The 23,447-nt window shown below is 36.6% G+C and overlaps 1 protein-coding gene across 5 annotated transcripts; it reads left to right on the top strand.

Moving 5' to 3' along the window:
• The first annotated feature begins 288 nt into the window (after positions 1 to 288).
• On the top strand, positions 289 to 22,547 carry LOC109034243 (uncharacterized). 5 transcript variants are annotated; one of them, XM_072295890.1, is made up of 16 exons: positions 289 to 538; positions 1,910 to 1,969; positions 3,281 to 3,507; positions 5,079 to 5,219; positions 6,123 to 6,314; positions 7,180 to 7,868; positions 8,481 to 8,678; positions 9,206 to 9,447; positions 10,592 to 10,767; positions 11,989 to 12,432; positions 12,909 to 13,249; positions 13,609 to 13,767; positions 14,727 to 15,004; positions 16,137 to 16,484; positions 18,091 to 18,211; positions 19,939 to 22,547. In XM_072295890.1, the coding sequence occupies exons 3-16, from the start codon at positions 3,471 to 3,473 to the stop codon at positions 19,993 to 19,995; spliced, it is 3,423 nt and encodes a 1,140-aa protein (XP_072151991.1). In that variant the 5' UTR covers positions 289 to 538; positions 1,910 to 1,969; positions 3,281 to 3,470; the 3' UTR covers positions 19,996 to 22,547. The 5 variants fall into 5 exon arrangements, with proteins under 5 accessions (XP_072151991.1, XP_072151992.1, XP_072151993.1 ...); XM_072295891.1 differs by having other exon boundaries at positions 3,343 to 3,507; XM_072295892.1 differs by lacking the exon at positions 3,281 to 3,507.
• Positions 22,548 to 23,447: the final 900 nt, after the last annotated feature.

The following is a 23,447-nucleotide window of genomic DNA, read 5'->3' on the forward strand; positions in this document are numbered from 1 at the left end:
TCTAAAATGGACTCTGACCAACTGAATTTTCACCTCATAATTTTGTGAATTTCTTATTACCTCCTTTCTTATTTCCGCGAAATTGAAAATCTTGCGCTCCGAATGACTGCTTGGTTTGCCCGTGTGTAAGCTGGAACGCTAACAACTTAGGCCGCTCTATTCAAAAGTGGCTCCTCTACCCGCCAGTTGCTCCTGAACCAATAAACAAACAGCAAAATTAAATGAGCCAATCAGGTACTTTGTTTTGATCTAATTCGATACATCGACCTGTGAGTGACGTCATAAGTCAATTTTAACCTATGAACAACATCGTCGTATCAGCACTGACTGACTGAGTGAATTTCTTTATCTATGATTTCATTAAATTCTCGTATAGTCTGAAGTTCAACTCTTATTTTGACAACTTTTCGGACCTTGTTAAACCTTTGGATTTGTACAACGCTTTATCTTTTGCTTCAACCCATCTCCAAAATCTCTCGTATGTCATCTAACTCAATGCGGCCTCTCCCCTGAATTTCTTTTGTGCATGTATTTTCAGGTAACTGTCTCCACTTCACTATTTTATATTTCACTCCTTGTAAGTAAGTTTAAATTTAAGATATACTTAATCGTGCCAAAGTCACAACTCACTTATTTTCCTCTTGATGGACAGTTGCACAACATCTTGCAGATCTCTCAACGGACTGAATTTTTACCTTTAAGAATGGCACAGGCTCATAAGCGCACCTACTTACCTCAAAGTCAATGCTTAAATTATCCCTGAAATTCGTCAGGACTCCAGTGACAGTATGGAAATTCTCAAGAACTGGAAACCCGAGAGGTGCTGCATGAATGCAGGCCATTTTATATACTTGTTGACACCCAAAACTATCTGCTTCATCTTCTGATTGACTGCAACCCGAAGGTGTCAGTGTACGATTTTTCACAAATTCCCTTACTTTTATTTTTTCAAAGGATTTTTCCTTTTGCAAATGAACATTTTCGCCTGAATCTTAACTTTTTGCACTAAGCTGAATGGTTTAAATTGGTGCTACCTTAGGCACTCAAAGGCTTACGTAAAAACTCGAAAGCGTTCTAAGCTTCCTGTACTCGTGACTGCTGTCAGCTACTTAATTGCCACCCAGTCTTTATATGAGTCTTAGCAGCTTACACTGTGATATTCACTCGATGGGATCTGCCAGTTCTAGAAAAAGAAGATACTTTATGTCCCTTGCACCTGTAGTTTTCCAGTAGTTTTCTAGTGTTTCAGGCACTTATTAAATTTCTGTGTTTTTGAATTTGCCTGTTTTGCATTATTGATGAATTTTAACCTGACCAATTGATTTGTTGATGTAATTTTGTATGCTCTCTTTTAAAACCGCCCTCTTTCCTTCTTAACAAGATGATGATCCTATAGCTGATTAATAAAAAAAATTTTTAAAGAAAATGTCACATCAAGACTTTATAACAACTAACCACCAAGTTGGTTGGATTGTAAGGTGGTCAACTGCAGAACGAACTGATTCAGCCCATGTCAAGCTACTTATAGTTTCCTCTGAAGAGATAAAGCAGCAGCACGCGAATAGAGGCTAACGTAATTCTCAAACCGTGCGTACAACACATATTTATTCTCATATACATTTTACTATCAATAAGAAATTTTCAGTTTCAATCTGGCCTTGAAGAAACTTAATTGAGCTCCTTTAATTGATGTGTTATTCTTGGGTGGCTTTTCAACTTTCAGCATTGCTATTTCAGTGGAAAGTTAGTAATGCATTAGCCAGTGTTGTCATCTTCTCTTCTAGAAGCATACACCAATCGTTTGATGTAAGAAACCACAGAAGCATTTGTTTCTAATGCGTTGTATTTAATTGCACTTTTCTCAATGTCTCTATTTTTTCTCAAGTTCTTCTTTATTGTTGTCTCCCAGGTTCAGTGGTGACAGCAGAGTATGTTGGCTTTGAAATGGAATCCAAGAAGCAGGAATCTGGTGAGCAATACTTAAATCCTTTAGTTGAAGTTAAGAGTATGCAAGCTGAAGGGCATTTATTCGAGGTACCCTATTTTGAGGAAAACGCATTTGAAGTCTTTTTTGATAGATCATACACATTTAATGAAAAGTAGCAAGTTTAGCTTGAGCCTCGAATGGCATTGTCCAAGCCATGATTCATCCAACGCTGGTGCTCCTTTTAAAGGTATCTGAGAAGGCTTCGTTTGAGGCTTTTTCAAATTTTTTCAGGGACTGTTTCTGGACTTTTTCTCCAGTAGCTCTCTGAATAGCAACTGACATTTACCGGACACTTGTTTTGCGGATGACACACTAGTAGACACATTTCCATGTAATCTTCTTACCCTCACACTCATTCTTTTCTTTGAATCCGTGTGAATTATGCAAACCTTACAAGCTCGTTTATGTGGTGGAGAATTGAAGGAAGAGTCACTTTTTCTGAAGTTATTTCATGAGAGTGATACGTTTATGTGGTGTCATTGGTGGTCTGATCGTTACTGATTACTAAAATTTTCCTAAATATATCAACACCAGCTGCAGCAGGGTATGGTCAGGAGAAGTCATGCAATGCTAATTTTTTAATCAAATAACTGCCATTCGCTGCAACATGCATAGAGAGATCACAGGCAACAGCATAAATGTTGACGTATACCGCGTTTTTCTCTCTTCCTCTTTTTATCCTCGGTACTTGTAAAGTGTTTGAAATTTTTCGAGCAATAATTATGGAGGTAAAAATTTTAATTGCCAGCAGAAGGACATTTCTTCTCAAAGGAGGGTGTCTTATATTTTGGCCTCTAATGCCTCACAGAATCATTAGATGATCTTAAAAATTTGATGATATGTCCTCCAATATTTGCAGGGCGTATAGCTCAAAACGCCCTTCTACATGCAAACTCCTCAGTTACTCAAGGTCATTTATTGAAAATTTCCTCGGTTTATTTTTCTTCGTGCAAAGAATCTACTATATAAACCTCGATGAAACTCTAAAAAGATTTGACCGGGAAAAGGCTAAGAAGCAGGTGACCGGGGGTGCAGGGTGGAAACCCTTTGCCTAGCTGTGCTGTGCTAGCGCAAAGCTCGCCCCGAACAGCTAGTATTTTATAAAAATTTAAAGTAAAAGACTTAATTTAATCTCTTGTCATAAAATAAAAGAAACCAGTTTTTTAAATACAGTAAATGAGATACACCTTCCAGCAGTTACATGCAGTCATGGAGAACAAGCGTTATTCTCGCTGTAAGTGGCTCCTAATTTTGTAAAATATTAACCCAACACTCTTTCCTCAACTGTTGTAGATTAACTTATCCTCTCGTTCTGAAACCGAAAATAACACAAGAGGCTGCATATTAAATTGCAGGTGCATAGTTGACAAAATGAAAAAGTGAGAAGACCAGAACAGATACTTGTGAAGATGTAAAGGGAGTCTGATGCTTCGTAAATACTCCAAATCGTTTGTGTCTCTTTATTTGCACTCTAGAATATGATATGCTCCAGAACAAGAATCTCTGTGTTCAAGGTTTAGGTAGGTTCTTGTCCCTCTTCTCCAATCCCTGTAGCCCCCTTTGACTTGTCTCACTCGTTAGCATTAATCTTCATCATCCTCTAAACTAAGATTAATGTGTTGATTCTCTTACAGAATGAACCACTGAACAGAGTAAGATGCCAAGTACTGTAAGACATGTTATCTCATTGAAATTTCACTCAAAACTTGTTAAATGTATCGAAAATGTCCCAAACTAATCCTCAAAGTAAGGTGTGACTAACAATAGAAAAAATCAGTTCGAACTTCGTGCTCCCAATAGCACCAAAATCAACAAGGCCAAGTTTGCCATAGAAAATGACAGCAAGTTGAACAAACAAATTGGAATTTATTTCGTTAGAAAGAATTTTCCTGCTTTTATTAATGTGCGCCACTCCTCAATTTGTGAAGAAAAATTCAATACTCGGAAAAAAACTGTGCCATTGTAGAGTACACTGACACAGTTGAACACATTTTCAAATGCAATTTATAATAGAGTCCGTCAGGCTTCGGTCTTGGTGAGCGTCAAGTTTGAATAACAGAAGACAGGAAACTCTAATCTCTCTTTATTTACTTCAACTTGAAAACATTTTATTCGCCCATTATTTAAAGTGAAATTTAAATTAGATAGCATATATTTCGATGCTAAAATTCTCACTCTGTTCAATGGTTCAATATCCAGCTCTGCATTTTAGTCCCACAGTTATTTTTTAGGATCAGAAGTAAGAGGTGTCACCATTATGGAAAATTCTGAAATTGTTGCAGCTTTGCTCCTAATTTTTGACTGCATTTTTAGATTGCTGTGGAAATGTTCTTTCCTATTCAAATTGAATCCTCTAAAAATCGTAAAAATGTTGAGGTATCAGCACATTTTGCTATGTTTTGTTAGGCTGCAATTCAATTCGCAATAGTCAGCAAAAAATGGAGTCAGTGCATCCACAGGGTGATCCAAAAGTCCTGTACCACCAGTACCAGGCATTAGTAAGTAACTTATGAACAACTTGAGGCAGGGACTTGAAACTCTATGAGTGCAGGTAAAAGAAAACGACTTTTGGGAACCCTCAAAATTTTAAACGGACCTTCCTGAAAAGAGAGCTAGAACTGTGGAGGTGGTGCAGGACTTTTGTCGAAAAGCGTTTTGGTCATTTATTCTTAGGGAAGCACTGTTTGAAATCTCATACAAATTTTCATAGTGAGATACCGAAGTTCAAAGTCACGTTGCCCAACATACCCCTCATAGCAGTGAACCATAGCCGAAATGTAAAAGCATAGTGAAATAGCTAAAAATGGTGGTAGCCTCAAAATTGAATTCAAAGTTGGCAAATTCTTCAAAGCTAATCATGCACTCCCTGCCTGCAACCCCAGTTTTCAGTCCCATCTCAAAGATTTAAACACAGAAATATTCAAGCCAGCAAAAATATGTTTATATTTCTTTTTCAGGAGTTGTTTGATTGTGGTCATCACAATTCATATTTTTGACACTATGAATCTCCACCATGATCATTCTGCATTTTGATCGCTCCTAAAAAATTGACTATGAGCCTTCATTGTGTTTGTGTGTATTTTTTTTTCAGATAAGAAAAGGAAATCAGATCCAGGGGCAGGATCCAGTTCAGGCAATTCAAACATCCTGGTTCGATATAAAGCGCAGCTAGATGATGTTCAAGTTGAAGAGATCAACACACCTATCTTACCTGCCTCTAGCTGTGATAAACGTATGTTCTAAATGCATGTGTCCCCCTCTTCAAGAAAAGAAACCAAGTGCCAAGGTTTAACCATATATTGTATAATCATTACATATTTGATGTTGGGGGCCTAAGAATCAGAACAACACTTTCACGTATTTGAGAAACTAGAGGAAAAAACTTGCTGCCATCTCAGTGCTTGCAATGTAATTTGGAATTTTTGGAGCTCTCTTTCCGACAGTTGGCTTTTTTACAGGTTTTCAATTTTTTCTCAATCATAGAATTTCCATCAGATGTACCTACCAAAGATTGAAATTAATCTTCTTTTTTTTTTCAAAAGGGTCATTCCAAAAAAGTGTCAAGGCCCCCATAAAATTAAAGTGAATTTTAAACTTTAATTCAAGTTTTTTTTTTTGCTTTTTTTTTTTTTTTGTACCAAAATTATGTGAACGAGTCAACGGCCAAGTTGACAGTTTGTGATACATACTCGGGTGCGATTGAGTTTAAAATACGGAGGAAAAAAAATGAGATACTAGCAGTTTCTTATATGTTTACACTCTTACTTAAGTGGGTGCAGTATGGCATCATTATTCTGGCACATTAAGAAATTAAAAGTGTGGAAAACAGATTGCCATTTCTATTGCTTTCATGTGATTCAAAACAAAATGTAATTTTAATCTTTTTTTTTGAAGTGTGACTTTTATCCTGTAAACTTCTTCATTTTTTAGAAAATCTCTGAAAAAATGCCTGTACTTACTTACATCACCAACTTCCTTCAAAGAAACCGGAAATACTGACTTCTCTTTTCTCTCTAATTTTTATAAAGCACAACTTCGAGTCTGAAAATTCACCTTTGATTTTACAATTTTTCTTCTGTCAAAAAGTTTTTCGATAAATCAATTGAAGGTCTAAACGAATTGTATTTATGAACAGGTGAAGAAGAGGAAAACCAAAGCTCATCAGAGTCAGTAAGCTCATGTTCGTCACCCAAAAATGTGCAAAACGATGGTGTGGAGCAAAATAGAGACTCATCACCCATTAAATATTTCCATAGTCGCTTTAAACGTTCCAAGACAGTCGATTCTGGCTCCCCCATTTCCTCAATACCGGACCAGCCTGTAGTAGGTAAGTAATCGAAATTTTTAATTTTATTCATTCATCGTATGATTCAAATGACAAAAAAAAATGCTTGGATATTGCAAACTTTCCTTATTTGAATCAATCTTATACTGCCTAGAACACTCAACTATATTCATTAAGAGTTGTTCAATGCAGGAAACCATTAACAGAGGGGGTGGCTTAACATGGTGTATTAACAGAACGGAATGATTTTAGCACCTCTTAGACCCTTGAAAAATCTTGACTAGGACCCGCATCATATATGAAAAAGTATATATATACAAGCACAAAGAATCGCACAGATGGTCAGAATCACATTGACAAACATATGTAGTATTTCATTCTTTTTATTTGATTGTATGACACAGGTGAAAGAAAAGTGTACATAATTTTAAGCAAGCATTTTTTGTATCGGTTGTCTTTATGACATGTACTTAATTTTATGCTCAATTGACCTCAGTCTTTGTATTGTGTTAACAAAAATCAAATAATTTCAAATATATTTTATTTAAATTAGTGTCCAGTCCTCTCTAAAGACAAAATCTGCCATGCAATGACAAAGCACTAAAGCTTTTCAAGGGAATTTAGTCTCTGGGATCTCATTTTGAGTTACTTGTATACCTCTTTTTCATCGTGAATTGTTCCACAGAAAAAATGAGTAATTTCATCTACCCTTCTTATTAATAGGTCCCAGATTTCATAGATTATTCAGCCTTTCTGTCTGCCGATCATATATCTGTTACTTGATCAATTCTTATTATTTTGCATAAAAAATAATTAATTTAAAAGAAAGGAGGATAAATTTAAAGCAGCATCATTAGTCAAATATTCACCTTATTTGATTTTAATGTCTGTCATTTGTTCGAAACAGGTAGTGACAATAGAAATTATTTCTCTGACTGGAAAGGGCGTTTCACAAAGAAGGTGCATGAACTGAGAGAAAGTAAAGTGGGCAGAGATTCTAGTTTTAGTGACAAAGACCCAGAATTTTTGTCACCAGAACCATCACCCACTGCCAAAAGTTTCGATGACCCTACGTACCTCTCTTGCGGTGACACAAACAATACTGATGACATCAAGTCAGAGACAGAAAATTTAACCAAAGCAAAGCGACTGGAAAAACTTAGCTTGTACCTGGATAGCAAGCTCATAAGTCAAGATGGCTCCAAGAGCCCAGCTCCGGCAAATACCAACGAAACCAATGAAAAGAGAACCGAAAAGGAGTTGGACAAATCATCAAATGAAGAGAAAAAGTCCCTTGGGAAAAAGAGCAGTGCTCCAACTAAGTCCAATCCATCAATCAGATCGTATTTTAAAAATCGGAAGCGCTCGTATTTAATCAAAGGCGTGGTCGATGCAGAGAAGGTGGAAGAGGCAGAGGAGGCTACAGTTCATTACAAGATGAATCAGCCAGAAGTTTCGCGACAGATTCCCAAGGAAAAGCCACTCTCTCGGCGAAAAATTAGTATTGAGGCTTTCATGCTGGCCGTCAACTGGTGGAAAGTGTTTTTTGGTGCTGTTTTCTTCTTTTTTATCCACTACAATACCCCAGGCTATGTGGTGAGTCTAATATCCTATTCCCTTTGCAGTTCAAATTTGAAGAGAGAATCGGGCAGCTGTGCTTGTCCCAGAATTGTAACTTAATAATTTATCATGGCAGGTGAGTGGAAAACAATGAAGTTAGTCCAATTATCAATTTTTTTTGTTCAATATTAATCGAGATATTGTTTTTTTAAAGAATGGACGATAACTTCCTACACTGCAATAGCCTTGCTTTTGAATGCAACCAAGAAATTGGGCAATAATTTTTTCTACCAGGGCTGCCCAAACACAATAAGGGCCCTGGGACAAATTAAAGTGACTGGCCTCTAGATGATCTGATTGGAGGTCCCTGAGCCGGAAAAGGGGTGTTTCGGTGGGCCTCCTCTAGAAAATTTTCAAAATTGATGGTACATGAAGATACAACATCAAGCTTACCCCAATGCAGTCCCGTTTGCTCTTCCCTCTGGACAGGTGCGCTCTCTACTGGGGAAAAAAACATGAGTGTCAGCATGGTTCTAGCCCAATCGTTTTATCAAACTCCAATCTGTGAAGTCAAATGATGGAGAGAGATGCATTTTCTGTGTACTTAATTATCAAAAAAATGCTTTTACGAACTTTTTTTCTTTTCAGTCGGCATTCTTCGCTGGATTTATTTTATCCATAGAATTGAAAAATGTAATCCAGATGCTGCAAAAGATGTGTGGATTCCAGCCAATGAACTGCAGTGATGACATGCTCTTTTACACGGCATTTTTAAATGAGGAGGGAGTTCCAGTCCTAAGTGATTCAGCCATCTTCAATTCGCTACCTGAGAAAATAGTTCACCAGGTGAGACAATTCTTTGAGTACAAGATATACACAAAATTGGAACTTGGTTTTCTGCCAATTGTTGCAGACTGCAATCCTTGTATTCAGCGTTTTGTTGGAGAAATTCACTATTAAAGCAAAATGAGATTTACCGGAACTGTGTTTTTCAAGAAATTTTTTTCTCTTGATGACTCCAGTATTTGGTTTTTAATCTTTTTTACAAAAAGCGAGTGCTATCAACCGTTGGCAGCCAAAATCTTTCTAAAATATAATGCAATTTATTTAGTTTTATGAAGTTGCTTGAAATTGTCTCAATGGTCGAACGCAGTGTATTTTCCGGTTTTGATTCTTGTTATCAACCCCTAGTGTACCAAATATAGTGGTAAAAGGGATTTCTTCCTAAGCATGGGGCCAAACACTAATGTTTCAAACAGTATCTCTTGTCCCACCACCAATAATATTACCGCTTCTTAATTTAATCATTTTCAAATTATCTACTTTATCAGACTGCTTCAATTAATTCTGATAACTATTCTTGATTCACCCAGGACTGGATGAATGAGTTAATGGATGGTGATTATAGCTCTGAATGTTTCCAACTATCAAGAACTGAGACGGTCTACGTTCATTTAGATGGTCCCATTCTCTTCATTTCAACCCCACGCTTCAAAATCCCAAAAAGAGCTGTATGGAATGAGCCCCAGTACAAAATGTTATTCAATGAAAAGCGTATGTATGTCATCACAGATTGTTGTGTAGACTTGGTACCCGAGGGACTCATCAGAAAACGGTAAGCATATTTGGGGTCAATCTCATAATTACTGTAAGTTTCTCGTCAAGTTTTGTTGCTGATAAACTTTTTCAATTTCTGTTGAATTCTTGCAAAAAAAGCAATCTATAGTGTTCATGATAAGAAGTCAACATGACAGGTCACATCAGGTGCTTGCATGAGGTGACAAAACATCTGGTAAGTGCATAGATCTCACAGAAACAAGACATTGAATGTAAAGAGAGAATATTCCTTCCTGAACAAAATCCATTGAATTTATGTGTCAGTGTGTGTAGGAAGGGGAAACGTTTCATGGTGAATGCATACTTGCTATGTGCTCTCATAAAGAGAATTAATGAAAATCCATGGAGACTCCATGGATTGAAGACTCTTAGAATATGTACTCGGAAAAGTATCAATCTCATGGAAAAAAGTACTATATGATTTTAACAGAAGCCCTCATGCATTGTGAGGCAAAGTTTTGAATTTTCGAATTTAGTCGGCCTCTCTTAAAAGCACTTCGGGGATAGGATAGTATACTGATTTTATGAAAGAAAAATATGTCAAACACGACATTGATACCAAATCTTAAAATTTTGACCATCCATAACAAGAAAACCTCAGTGCATGTGCGCAAATTTTTCAGGAGTAATATTTGTCAAGTTGGATCAGAAAATGTATATTTGAGCTTCTGCTAGAAAACACTTGTTAGTATTACAAGGTATAAGTATCTAGCCATTTTTCCCCTTTTCATAGGTGCATTTTAATCTGATAATTTGTGACTCAGAACATAGGAGATGAATACTTAACTTGGGTTTTACTCCAAGCTATGGATTTTAAGCTTTAATTATCTATGTCATTACTACGATTTGGTAAGAAATTTTGGGACATTTTCGTGCTGAAATATTTGTTGAGCACTCCTTTCAGCCGTTGCATCAGTACCTCAGTTTTAATTTTCTGCGGGGCGATTATTGAAATGATATTGACTATATGTCATTTCAATAATCGCCTCGCCGGCATTAAGGTCCCAAACTTTAATAAAATAGTGTACAATCCTGTCGCCCTTTCCTCTTCTTAGTGTTCAAATGATTTCCACAAACCTCAATAAGTTCTAGCATGTAACTTAAGCATTCTTCCTGACTAAGTTTCTTTATTTTGGTTGCAGAAAGTGGAGTCGCAGGTTCCCAATCAGGATTAAACTGCTTCCACATTCATTCATTGGTGCTTGTGTTCGTGGCAAAGGACAGTCGACAATTAGTGATGATGCAACCTGGGTGCCAGCCGCAAACTATGTCAGCCGATCTGCCTCAGATTTCTCACTCAATCTCTCAAGAGTCAATAGTAAGTTTCAGCAGCACTTTAAAGTATCTGTCTGTGAGGGTCATATCGGACGAGACCCTTCTCTAATTTTTTTTCTCTCAGATTAGTAACACCAGCAAATATCCAATCTTGTCATTGAAAGGTAATGGAAGGTTGAAAGGATTATTGCTGAGAAAAAATTGTTTAATACGACCCAAAGAATTTGAATTTTATGATCAGCGGCTAGGGCTGTGCAAATATTCACTTCGTCTAACAGGAGCACTATTGGCAATTGCAAATAGTAAATTTTCGAATCGACATTTTCAAATATTCGCGCTGTCGAAACAAACAAATTTTTCCAAGTGGCAATTGTACATTGTTGCGAGGACCTGCGCAAGGCCTCCATCCAAGACATCACAAACAGCGGATCTCCTTTGATCTTTACCGAGTTTACGAACAGCGATAGTCGTTGGCCTCATATCTCGGTTGCTACAAGAGTAAAAAATAAAATTAATCACACCTATCTGTCGACTTTTGTAATACTTGCAAACTTTCGCACTTAGAAAAGTCATTTTAAATTATTTGTTTTACTATTTGTAGTTGTGAATAATTATAGCGAAATTATTCGATATTCGCTTTTTTTTGAAAAATGCACTATTTGCTTAGCCCTACCAGCGACTATTATTCACATTGTGTCTAAAAAAAATTATTATCAATACCTTATCATGTCTAATGATACTAATATTGTGATGCCTGGGGCAAAAAGGCCTAAAAACCCACCGGTGGCTGTGGGCAGGTGGGTTTCCGCGCGCATTTCCGGGCCGGCAGACTTTGGTCTCAGAGTGTGAGAGAGGCTAGAAATGTGCGCAGAGGACCATTTGTTTAGAGTTGCTGGTGATGTTGATGGTGTGATCCGCGCCTCGGAGCCGAAATTGGGCAATTGGTTTGGGAAAACTGGGCGAGGAGTGTGTCGAATGTTGGGCGTGGACCCGAGGCTATAAAAGTTGAGACGGGCGGAAAAGCAAGGTCTTCGTACCGATAGCGTTTGATCTGCGTATATGTCTGAGCTGTGGATAAAAGTGTGATCTGTGAATAAAAGTGTAGTTTCGAATCTCCCTGAGTTCTCTCCCTTAGTTCTCCATTTGAGCTGCGTCCCCCCCCCCCTTCAGTGTCAGAACAGCGGACCCATCACAATATGTTTAGGTAACACTGTCACAAACATTTAGCATTAACACTATAATTGAATAATATTGTTATTTCCAGGTGAATCCACAATGAATGAGAGCCAAAGTAAAAATGCTAAAGGGGCTTCTCACTCAGCAGACTCTGAAAATTTTAGATACAAAAATCGGGATGGAAGCATTGTTATGCAAGAACAGCCAGTTCAAAACAAAAGTTTTTCAAGGAGCCCTCCAAGTGTGAGAAAACAAGACAATCTAAAAGGTGCCAAAATGAAATCGACAAGTGTTGACAACATCCACAGAAAAGTTGATGAGTTTTTTGTCGGCTCAGAGTCTGAGCTCCCCCCAGCATCCTCCTCAGCTCAGCTTGATGATGATGATGAAGAGTTCTTTGATATCGAAAAAACCGATGAAGAAGAGATGGGGAAAGAAAGCCGGAATCAATTATCATATCGTGGCAAGAAGCATATCATTTCATCCGATGAAGAGACTCTTCTACTCAAAAGGCTGTGTGGTTTCAAAGAAGGTAATTGTTTTGTGATTTTTTTAGAATGAATGGGGTATTTTTAGAGTGTCAAATTTGCACATACCTACCTTTCTTTCAGTTCGTGAGATTGAAAGTGTGAAACTCCAAACTTTATTCATTTTTTTTTTTTTTTTTTTTTTTTTTTTTTTTTTTTTTTTTGTCATGCCTCAGCCTTTTTTCAAAAGAGCTATGTTAAAAACTATGTTGACTTAAGTCAAATTTCTGCAGCAGTCAACTGAAATTTGCAACCCTGTTGACAAACTTCTACATAGTGACTTGCTTGTATCAAGACCTTTCATTCTGTTTTTATCAAATCCAAGTGTAACATTCCAGTCAGGAATAATCTTTATCACTGCAAACTGTGTGTGTTTTTTTTTTTTTTTTTAAGCAGAAATTTTGGATTGATGTGACGGGTATAGAGAAAATTAGATAAATCTAAAGCAGCCGTTTTTGAAATTATGAATTTCTATTTCCAGGTCAAGTCGAATCTTCATCCTCACCAAACCAATTGGAGGGGCATTTGATGGATGAGGATGATGACATCCCAAGCTCCCAAAAGAAAATGTCCGAGGAAATACAGTACTTGTATTTATTTTGCCGAACAAATCGGCAGAAAGAAGCCTGGTTTCGTTATTTGTCTGCAGCAACTAAGTTCAAGATCTCGCATGGAGAAACAAAAATCGAGGAACGCGAAGGGCTGAAAGTTGCAAGTAATTCACTGGATGGCTCTGAAGTACCTCTTCCTGTGCGCAAGAGCAAATATCTAAGCTACATGTACAATCTACAGCAAAACATTGTTCCTAAAGCTCCTAATGATGTGAGTAACTTCTTTACATTAAAATTTATGCTCTAATTGCGAGGCAGCTGGCAGGAGATCTTGTGTACATGTATTTCTTCTGATTAGAACACATAAATTATGGTGCTTCTGAGAAATTGGGGAAGTGGGAAGTTTTTCCATATATTTTAAGGCAAATAGCACTCAGTAGCTACTGCAAATGAAGATCTCTCTTAATATAAATTTTGTAAGAGTAGTGGTAGCCTTCTTATTTTTAGTCTTACACTCTCTTCTGAGTCCATTTCCAAGCCTAGTTACATCCACTCTTTTTGTATGTTTTACCTCACACTCCATGTAATACTTATTTCGCACTCAATTTATTTCTTTATGGGATTTTGCAGATCTCAATAGTAAATGAAGATGATTGTAGTCCAGATGTTGAAATTCAGCTGATGTGGCTCAACGCAATCATTGGAAGAGTTACGCACGAGTTCAGTAAAAATTCTTTGATTTGTAGCCTTATCAAAAATAAAATTCAACAAAAACTACGTCTGGTATCGGTGAGTTATCTTTACTCCTCTCTTTTGCCTCTGTTTTTAGTATACTTTCTATAGGTGAATAAATTCATGGAATCTTAATGGATAACGATAACGTTTAAGAGCTTTAGGGGGTGAATATAATAGCTGCTTTTATTCTTCTTCCCACAAGAAATATAAATCTACTGTATTGGTTTTTTATCATGTTTCTTAACTTTTGATGGTTTTGTCAATCTCAGTAACTCATGTTAGTTGTTTTTGAAGATGTTTACTTCAATTAATTTTCATATATTTTAAGCAGTTAAATGGACAACTTGGACTATCTTTGGATGAAATTTAAGGACTAATATGAGTTTTAGTTTTCACAGGCCGGGGGTGCAACATGAGGGGAAGTTTATGTGGATGTAATAAAACCGGAAAGTTTAAGTAATAGTTTTTAGCAATTGATAGAAAATAGTTTGAATTGTTCTTTCTGACTCAATCATGAAGTCAAGTAACTGTTCAGTGCTTGCATTCTGAATTTTCATTTCAATGAAGAAATGGAGCTCTTTCGTCCCATAGGGATTTATTCTTTGTACTTCATCCTGTGTAAAATTTTACAATTGACAGAATGGTGCCACTGGTTTTCTCTGTAATGAACTCTCAAGCTCAAAAAAAGCTCTCAAAATTAAGGTTGCAATAGAGGGAATCCCTTTTGTCACGAAAGAGTTAACATCTATATCCGGTCAATCTCTTCTTGCACAGATAGGAAGAGAATGTATTAGAAGAGTTACGATCTTGTCTGGGTACTAGGCACTAGAATCTGAACATCTCTTGTAACATTTAGCTACCCCTCTCATCACAGCCTCAACTTTGAGAACTTTTTTGAGCTTAGAAGTTTGTTTCAGAGAAAACCAGTGGTACTTTCTGACTCAGTGAGAATATTTAGTAATCATCTTTCATTAAAGAAATTCTGTACATAAGGGTCCTGTTTCGTGTTCCAGCTACCCCGATTCATGGATGCTCTGAATGTAAGCAACCTTGAAATTGAAGATGTCTACCCTGTGATAAAGCGTGCAAGTCGTCCAACGTTGGATGATCGAGGGATCTGGGTTGATTTGGATGTCGTCTATAGTGGATCCTCAAAACTTGCTATCGACACCAAGCTCAATCTATTGAAACTCAAAAAGGTGGACGCCAAAACGCCCATCTCAACCTCTCTCACCAATCTTATTTCGCCTCAAGTTCCTCTTTTGCCTGATGACTTGCCAGAATCATTACCGTAAGTACCCTCTAGTATTTATACTCCTTGCTTCTTTTTATTACCTCTTTGAGCCTGATAGGGCCATTTTCTTATTTTTTAAAATTTATATTTTTATTTGATTTTCACCCAAGTACATCCAAATTATTGTAATAAGAAATAATTCCAATCACATGGGGATGCCTAACCAGGAATTCTGTCAGAATATTTCAGAAGAACTTTCTTGAATACTGCTGATCAGTTATGATACACGAAAGACTCATCTTCACTTTCAGATAAGATAGCACAATTTAATTTTATGTTCCTATTTTGTCATTTTAGAGGCTCTTCCGGTCCTACATTTCCAGTAGAATCGGAAATTTTTGTTTTAAAATCTCCCATATCTACATTCCAGATTTCTGTCATGCTTCCTCCCTTCCTTTTGAGAATCAGAGGCCATGAAATTTGAATATAATTTTAATGACCCCAAGAATTTTAGAAATTTAGTTAGAACCTGTTGCTGTTGTTTTCATCACATTTTCATACTGAAAAATTGAAGTGTAGAAACCATTAATCAGAATATAATTTGACATGGACTGACTTAGTGACTAGGGCATGTGATACGTTAAATGGTGCACGTGTAAAAAAAAAATCTCTTATCTTGCATCCTTGTTCCTTGCTTGATTGACTCGTTAGTATGTTTCCACACCTTAAAAAAGCAACAACATTAAAACAAGCTAATCAGATTCTGATCTTATAAAAATTTATGTACGAAGTGGCGCAGCCCTTGAATCAATCCATCGAAGGTAAGAAGCTCTTTTGAGTTTCATAAAAATATCAATGTCCATTGCCACAAGGTTTAACAGTCTTGTGCAAACATCCATGTGTAGTAGTTAAGTATGTGCCCTTAAACCTGCTGTGGTAGTCATTATGACTCAAGGTTCCTCACTAGAAGGATGATGGATCAGGAATGAGAATTAGGCGTTTCAACAACATGGCATAGTATTTACAATTGTCGGTGCACCGAATATCTCTCAGGTGCCCTCATACTTCGTTTCAACATAAGACAAAATTTAAGACTTTATACCCAATAATAGGAACTGCTACAGAATAACAAGTTGGCAGTCAAAGTGCTGCTAAAAAGTAAGCAAGATTCTTCAATATTCTTTTACAGACGCTCTGCAGCATTTCACAGCGATGTAGAATCTGAAAGCTCCGGAAACTCATCTGATGAGGATAAGCTTTTAGAGATGGCGTTGGATGCAGAGCTAGAGAATGAGTTGGGGTCTGGATCAAATCCAAGTAGTAAGCCCCGGGCGCAAAAGAAGACCGGGCAAAAAGTGCTCCAGTTTGTAGACAAATTCACATCTACCAAAATTTTTGAGTCATTCATTGAAAACAAATACGTTAAACGAGTTGTTGAAAATGTCTCAAATACTGATTTGTCTCTGATGGTGGAGCTGAAGTGGCTGTGTGGTACTCTAGTTATCAACATTCCTCCGCCTCCTGCTGACAGAATATGGTAAGTTTCGAAGTTTAATGCATTTTTTGAGGTCATTGCATTGTTCTTCATGCTTGGTCCCCTTTGCCGTAGAGACTTTGGATGTGTCAAACAATTTTGTGTATACATCATAAGTCAGCCTTCTCACATTCCTAGCAGAAAATAAATGGATCAGAAGAAGAAACTTTCATGTCTGAAGTAACCTTCATGCATGCTTAGAAACTTACGTGGAGGTCCCTGAAAAAAATATTCAAGCCCTTTTTTTATACAATTATTGGAAGTCTCCGAAATGTCTTTAATTTCACTAACAAGTGATTAAATCCCCTTTAAATATCCCTGATCTCAGTTTCAGTAATCTGTCATGAATTCCTTATGAGGAACTTCAGTAGCATATTATTATATCATACCTACTTCATTGTGTATATGAATATTTCATTGACTTTTTGATTTCCTAGGTCCCCATGGAATATGTCCATTTAGAGATGTTCCTTTTCCTAAAATTGTGACGTTTCGTTTTGGGTGCAAATGATGTGACTTATCATGAGTATACAACAGCCTCCGATTAGCTCGTCCAACTTTTAAGTCACAGCCCTGTAAAGAAAGCTTATGTACTTGAACTCTGCCCATGTGTCAGTTAAAGGATGACTGACCCCTACATTACAACTGGAAAATTTGTTTTCCCATAATGCTTTGCTGCAGCTGCCAAGTCCATAATTGGCTTTTTTACCATGGGCTGCACTAAAAAATATTCTTAAGATGATTTTTTTGTGTACAGTGTTACCCAGAAGTCCTGCAACATTCTTTTCATTGTTGAAAAAATTTGGATACGTAGACTTGAAATTTTGAGAGTACACCAAAATTATAAATAAAAATTTCAACTCAAAATATTCATTTTCGCTCGAGTTATCGAGTGGACAAGATTTGACCTCCCCCCACTTTCGAGCTCCACCCCTCTAAATTTATTGCTTCAAATTTCATTTTTTTTTCGCAGAATAGTAGTTCCAATAAGTCTCTACTAAATGCAAAAAAATTGGTCAAAATATCTTTCAACGTAAGAAAGATATAACTACTCAAAAATCGAAAAATCTTAAAAAGGCGGAAATACATACATGCATACATAGACGTTAATAGCCTGAGTCGCTGAATGTCTTAAAATTATAATAACTAACTAACTACATACATACATATATATATACACATGAATTTGAATGGCATATATTTTTGTGATCTACGACCCGTGATCGGTGCTCTTCACAAGGTCTCGGGTCTGGGTCCGACATCATGGGAGAATGCAATAGTGTATTTTCTTCGGAAAATACACTAAAAACTATTCTTGGGACCCCTCAAAATTTTGAAGGAATAAGATTACATGTGGGGGGGTTGCCTTTTGAGAAAGAAGTCAGGATCCTTGCTCCCCTCCCCTCAAGGTGGTCCCCCCAACTTTTTAAGGGGTCTCAAAAATTGCTTCTTGTATGGGCTCTCAGAAAATTTCAAGTCTCCATCTCAATTTGTTTAAAAGTTACAGAGATGGTGCGGGACTTCAGTATCACACTTTACTCCTTTTAGTGGTACTCTTTGTTGGATGTATTCAGTTAATTGACACCTCAAATTTTCCATGCTATTTCAGGATTGGTTTTCGGAATAATCCTAAGATGGTGCTTTCGTGCTACCCACGATTCGGCGAAACAGAAGTGTCCTACATGGAGGTTTCGAAGTGGATCAGGAAGTTGCTCATTAGAGAAATGGAGGTACCAACATTAATCAGTTATTTATCAAATCAAATAAGAATTAAATGAAAAATGCAGAAATTTTTTTAGAACCAATAGAACGCAAGACTTCCACCTTACATTTTAAGATAAGATTCTTTCAAGCTGAAATGTTGTGGGCTCATTGTTGAAATTTTGTGTTTGTCAACTAGATCGGACAAGAGGAAAAAGGAATGAAGGTATGCGATTGGTCAGCTTTGTCATTCAACCTTCAGTCATCATTTTGTTGTGCGTATGTTCGTTGGCATTGATGATAAGCTATAGCCAATTCAAATAAAGGTGGTTCAATCTTGTTGTCAATTCCATCCTACTTTGGTACTTTAAAGAGCCACTTTTAAGGCCAATCTCATGACTTAATTCCCTCATAGTCTGCTCTCGTTGTGTCGATAATCATACAATTTCAAAATTTGGCCTGAAGGCACACTTATTTCAAGTGATTGGAGATAGCAGAGTTCCTGTCCACCGCTCTGACAAAGCTTAATCCTCAGCATCTTGGGAAGCCAAAGTAGTTTTTTTTTGAGCTTCCTTATATCAGATGAGAGTGGCAGGGTTGGACTCTGACAAGGCCAGTCACCTATTTTTTTGTGTGATAGGACTATGGCTTTAAAGGGCAATGTTTTTTGTTTTTGAACCATCAATAGCCAAGGTAAGTGAAACAAAGATATGCTCCTCTGATGTAGACCATCCATAATCGACAAAACTCTCAGTTGCTTGGGTTTTTTTCAGTGTTTATGAGAAGTTTGACAGAGGGCTCCAATTCTGCAATATTTTATTCTTATTGGTTTGCTCATTTCCTGGGCACTAAAATGCTGGTTCCAATTCTACAGTTTTTGATTCCTATTAGTCTGCTCATTCCCATGGGCTAAATTTCCTGTCAAGACTGAAATAGAACCAATGCTATTGACAATTTTCAAATTTAAGGTGCTTGAATAGCGAAAGAGCATACCATCGTTTCACTTACCTCGATCTTTAGCTCCAATTTTACTCTCTCGAAGTTTGGAATTGAATTTCCTTCCTTACAGATTTTTCTCTTGCCAAAAGTGGGAAATTGCAAGTATATGTAGAAACCTAGAAACAATTTTGAAGTGTCGAACAATGCATTGCCAAAGTAAACGAATTCACACCAATGATCTAGAAACTATAGATAGGGGGTTCCTATGTTACGTCAACAGTGAAATTCGTAACACACCAGGAGCAACAATTAGGTTCGGAAGAAGGTAGTCGGTTTCTATGGCTTCTTATGGGACTGTTGCTGAATACGGACTTTATCAAATTTAGAACCAATTATTTGAAAATCTGTGTCCAGTTATGGAACTTAGCCATTCATCAAGTGCATTTACGATGAAAATTTCAACGCTAAATCATTTATTCTAGAAACTCCCGTAAGATTCCATGTATTTGAGGTTATGACAAAGATAGCAATCGGCCATTTCCACTCCCCGCCCGCCTATCGATCGACCGCTCTATGTGTCTTACGTCTTTTCGTAGGCCACCACCAATCTATTGTTTCTAGATCGTTGATTCACACTCAATATCTCTCCACATCTATTACAAGACACATTTGTTTTTTGACAAGGTGCGTCGGTGATTTAGATTTGTTTTTCGTTCTGATGAAAAATTTAAACTGGTATTAACTTTTAAATTCCTGTTTTGGTTTATCTTGCATTCATAATTTTTTTTCTAATTCAGCATTTGTTTTTGTCTTGCAGAAAAATCTTGTTTTACCAAATATGGAGGATATTCTACTCCCAAGTGAGCTTTTCTGAACGACCGATTGACTGATCTATTCAAGAAGCAAATGTTGAAGAGTCACTGGTCTTAAACTTCGTTAAAGTTTGTTTTTAATGTTATATCAGTCACCTGCTTATCTTGTTTTCCAGTCCTTTACGAAATTTAGATTTTATTATCTTTGTTAAGCTAGCTTCAATGTGCAATGTTGGTACTCTATGGTAAGCTCAAAAGAAGTTGTCAGTCCAGTTGTCGTATTTCAATATTTTAATCAGAGGTAACGCTGAATTATTGGTCTCTCTTGCAGCAATTCACAGAAATTAATTCCATAAAACCATCACAAGAACGCAAAGAGAATGCAATGCCTACCATGGGTGGTGTGGCACCCCCTCCTTTTAAGTCAAAATGGCGAGTTTTTTCTACCTGCCTGACAGTTCCTGCTAATATTCACCATCAGCTGGTGCCCAAATTTTTCGCTCTCATGTGAAACAGCATGAGGTTATGTTTGGGAATGAAAAAAACCCCAAACAAAGGAGTATTTATAAGTCAAAAATTTCAATGACCACTTCTTGAGAATTTCCTGCAGAGATTGATGGGTTATAAGTTCCACTTCCTTTCTATTTAGGTAAGGAATTCTTTTTTGAAAATATTAAAAATAGTGAGTAGTGGTGCGATGAATTCTTAGTCACTTCCCTGCAACTGTTCGCTATTCTGAGGATATCCAAAAAGTAATTTCTCATTCATTATGAAAAAAAAAGTGGGACTTACTACCAACCTTTTTCTTCCAAAAAATCTCACGAATTGATTTGTGATGTTTGCGATGTATCCATTTTTCTTCATTTTTGAGTTATTTTTTTGGAATGAAAAATCCCATGTTATTCTGCGGAAGGCCAAAAGATTTAGACACCACCCTACTGGGGGAATTAGTAGGAGGGTCAGGCAATCAGAGACGATTCCCCTTATCTCCTTAAAATGAAGGGATGCTATGAGGCCTGTAATTCAAATCATGGTCCTTGTTTTCTTTTTGTAAGGAAGTCGGTTAATACTTTTGCTCATAGTACTGGTCATAAAGTATGTATTTCTGCCAAACGAAACTATGTGCATAATGACGTGAGCCCTGTTATGCATATATTCTTATAGATCTCAGGGTTCATATCTTAATGCACATAGTTCCGTTTGGCAGAAATATGTTCAAAAGAAAGACACCTTCACTTGCATTAGAACCCTTTCTCTGAACTCGAAGCACTCAATAATTATACCAAGTACTGGTGCATTCATTATCAATTCCGGTAAGTGACAGACTTCTAAAATCTTTTTGACCCCCTTAAAATCGCCTTTTATTTCTTAATGTATCTCAATTTTTTTCCCAAAAGACTATTATGTTTTCTTTTGTCAAAACGTATTAAGGACAAGTTATTTAAAAAGTTAAAAATAGCGAAGTCAACAATTTCTGCATATAAAGACTAATTTTGAAAAAATGTTACTACTTTCCAAGCAAATCTGACGTTGTTTTTCAGAATCAAAATCTGTATTTCCAGAAATGACTACACATTCATTTGATTTTAATTATTTTTCTCGAAAAGGCCTAACAGCTTTGAGACCTCATTTTCCACCTGGTTCCATGATTTTATGCACCTACCTTAATTGAGGACTTCTTTAGTAAAAGGACGTATGAAGCCTCTGTTGCTGCCAAAATTGTACAGCGTCATTCTTTCACTTCAGGTAACCTATCCAGTAGTTCTGCCATCGATTTTTCTCTGAATCTGCTTCGAATTTTTTCTGATTATTTTGTAGAAGTAAGTCAAATGTCAGTAAATTTCATTCAATGTAAATGTCATGAAAATTTCACAATCTTAGCAGTACTGTAAGCCTCATACACCCTTTTATCGAAGAAAGAAGAAGTCTTCAACTTTTACTTCAATTGTGAAGGTTTTTTGCAGTAGGCTTTTCCCCATGTATGTAAGAAATTCTTTACATCGGAACTGATGAGAAATTCAAACTTACCCATAAAATTTAACACTTCTTCGTTATCCCTACATTCCTGTTTTGTATGTTTTATAATTTAGTTACTGTCTTTTTAATAATGTGTTATCAAATTTCCCGTCAGGTTCCTTTGTAAATTATTTCTTTTTCGCTTTTGAAGTTTCTATACCTTGCATTGCATCTCATTTTGCCAGACTCTATGACGACCGGCTATCCGAGCACTGGTTTGCACTTGTAGAGGCATCAAGTTCCAAGAAAAGTAGTTTTTGTACATTTTTACTAATGTTTCAAGGTTGTTCTTCAAGTCGTCTCAGGCCCAAAGTAAAAAGATACAAGTACCTTTTTTGACGTAGCGAAATAATAGAAGATGGTGGCATTTTCGACATTTTTCAAAGAGGTTGATGACATTTGTTGCTACAAACTCGCGTGTCATTCATTCTTTTATTAATATTACAATTATTAAAGGAAGACATAATTTATAGCACAAGAAGCGTTTAAAATTAAATTTTTTGTTGCATTCCGCCAAAAAAATAGTCTGTTTTCAATACTTTGAATTCGGGATTTTGCAGGCATATTGACACTATATTGTCCTCTCTTACATTTTGGTGTATACAAATAAAAAACAGCCACCACCTTCTTTTTTCTCTGTGATTTATTGCTTTTTCAATTGAGTCCTAAAATATTTGTGTCTGAACGAATTTGTTCTGCTGTTTTCAATTTTATAATTTGTTGTGGGTAAATTAAGTATTAGTTTAGCGGGAAACTGAGGTCTTTACAGCAGCTGTAGAGTAATTTTTATAATTTTATAATCCCTAAGAATTATTTTCTTCTGGCTCTGTGACCTGCTGTGTTTCTCTTATATTGCGTATTATGAATTCTTCCTTTTTCTTTAAATTCGTACTGAAAATCTATTTTTGTATTTTCTCAAATTCTTTATCTGTTACTGCTGCTGTGTGTTGAATTCTTTAAATTTTATACCACTACCAAAACCAAAAAAAATGACTATGTTTTCTTCCTCCCTCGAGTTAACCTTGGCTGTTTAATGCTGTGAATTTGTCATCAAGAAACTTCTCCAAAATCTTGGTTCAAGCACTTATATGAGGGTCATCCAGGAAGTAAGGTTTCCTACCTTGTATCTTCCGAACGAAAAGAGATAAATCAAATCAGTAAAAAGACACATATTAGACATACTATAAGCTTTCAAACAAACCCAAGTTTTTGAAAATCGGTCAAGGGATTCGTGAGAAAACTTAATTTTACTGAGACAACTTCATGTCGCCGCGTGCCCACCTCTGGGGTCAGGATGCGCAGAGAGTCAATTATTTCAGACTCGGGTATTCGCCTATAAAAATCACATCAAAAAGGAAGTTAAAAGTTTTCATCAAGTCGGTCTTACCTTACTTTTTGACGTAGTCTCCATATCTTTTTTAACATTTCTGGTATCATTACAGTAGCTTCTAGATGCCGTTCGCGTAAAAGCTCTCGCCTTGGCTCCGAAACCAGTCAT

This window comes from Bemisia tabaci, chromosome 2, assembly GCF_918797505.1.
Source record: "Bemisia tabaci chromosome 2, PGI_BMITA_v3".
NCBI lineage: Eukaryota > Metazoa > Arthropoda > Insecta > Hemiptera > Aleyrodidae > Bemisia > Bemisia tabaci.

Excerpts from the sequence above, each read along its gene's own strand:
- LOC109034243 (XM_072295890.1), top strand. The coding sequence starts at position 3,471 with ATGCTCCAGAACAAGAATCTCTGTGTTCAAGGTTTAG. Across the intron at positions 3,508-5,078 it reads TCTCTGTGTTCAAGGTTTAG|ATAAGAAAAGGAAATCAGAT; the intron begins GTAGGTTCTTGT and ends TTTTTTTTTCAG. Across the intron at positions 6,315-7,179 it reads ACCGGACCAGCCTGTAGTAG|GTAGTGACAATAGAAATTAT; the intron begins GTAAGTAATCGA and ends TGTTCGAAACAG.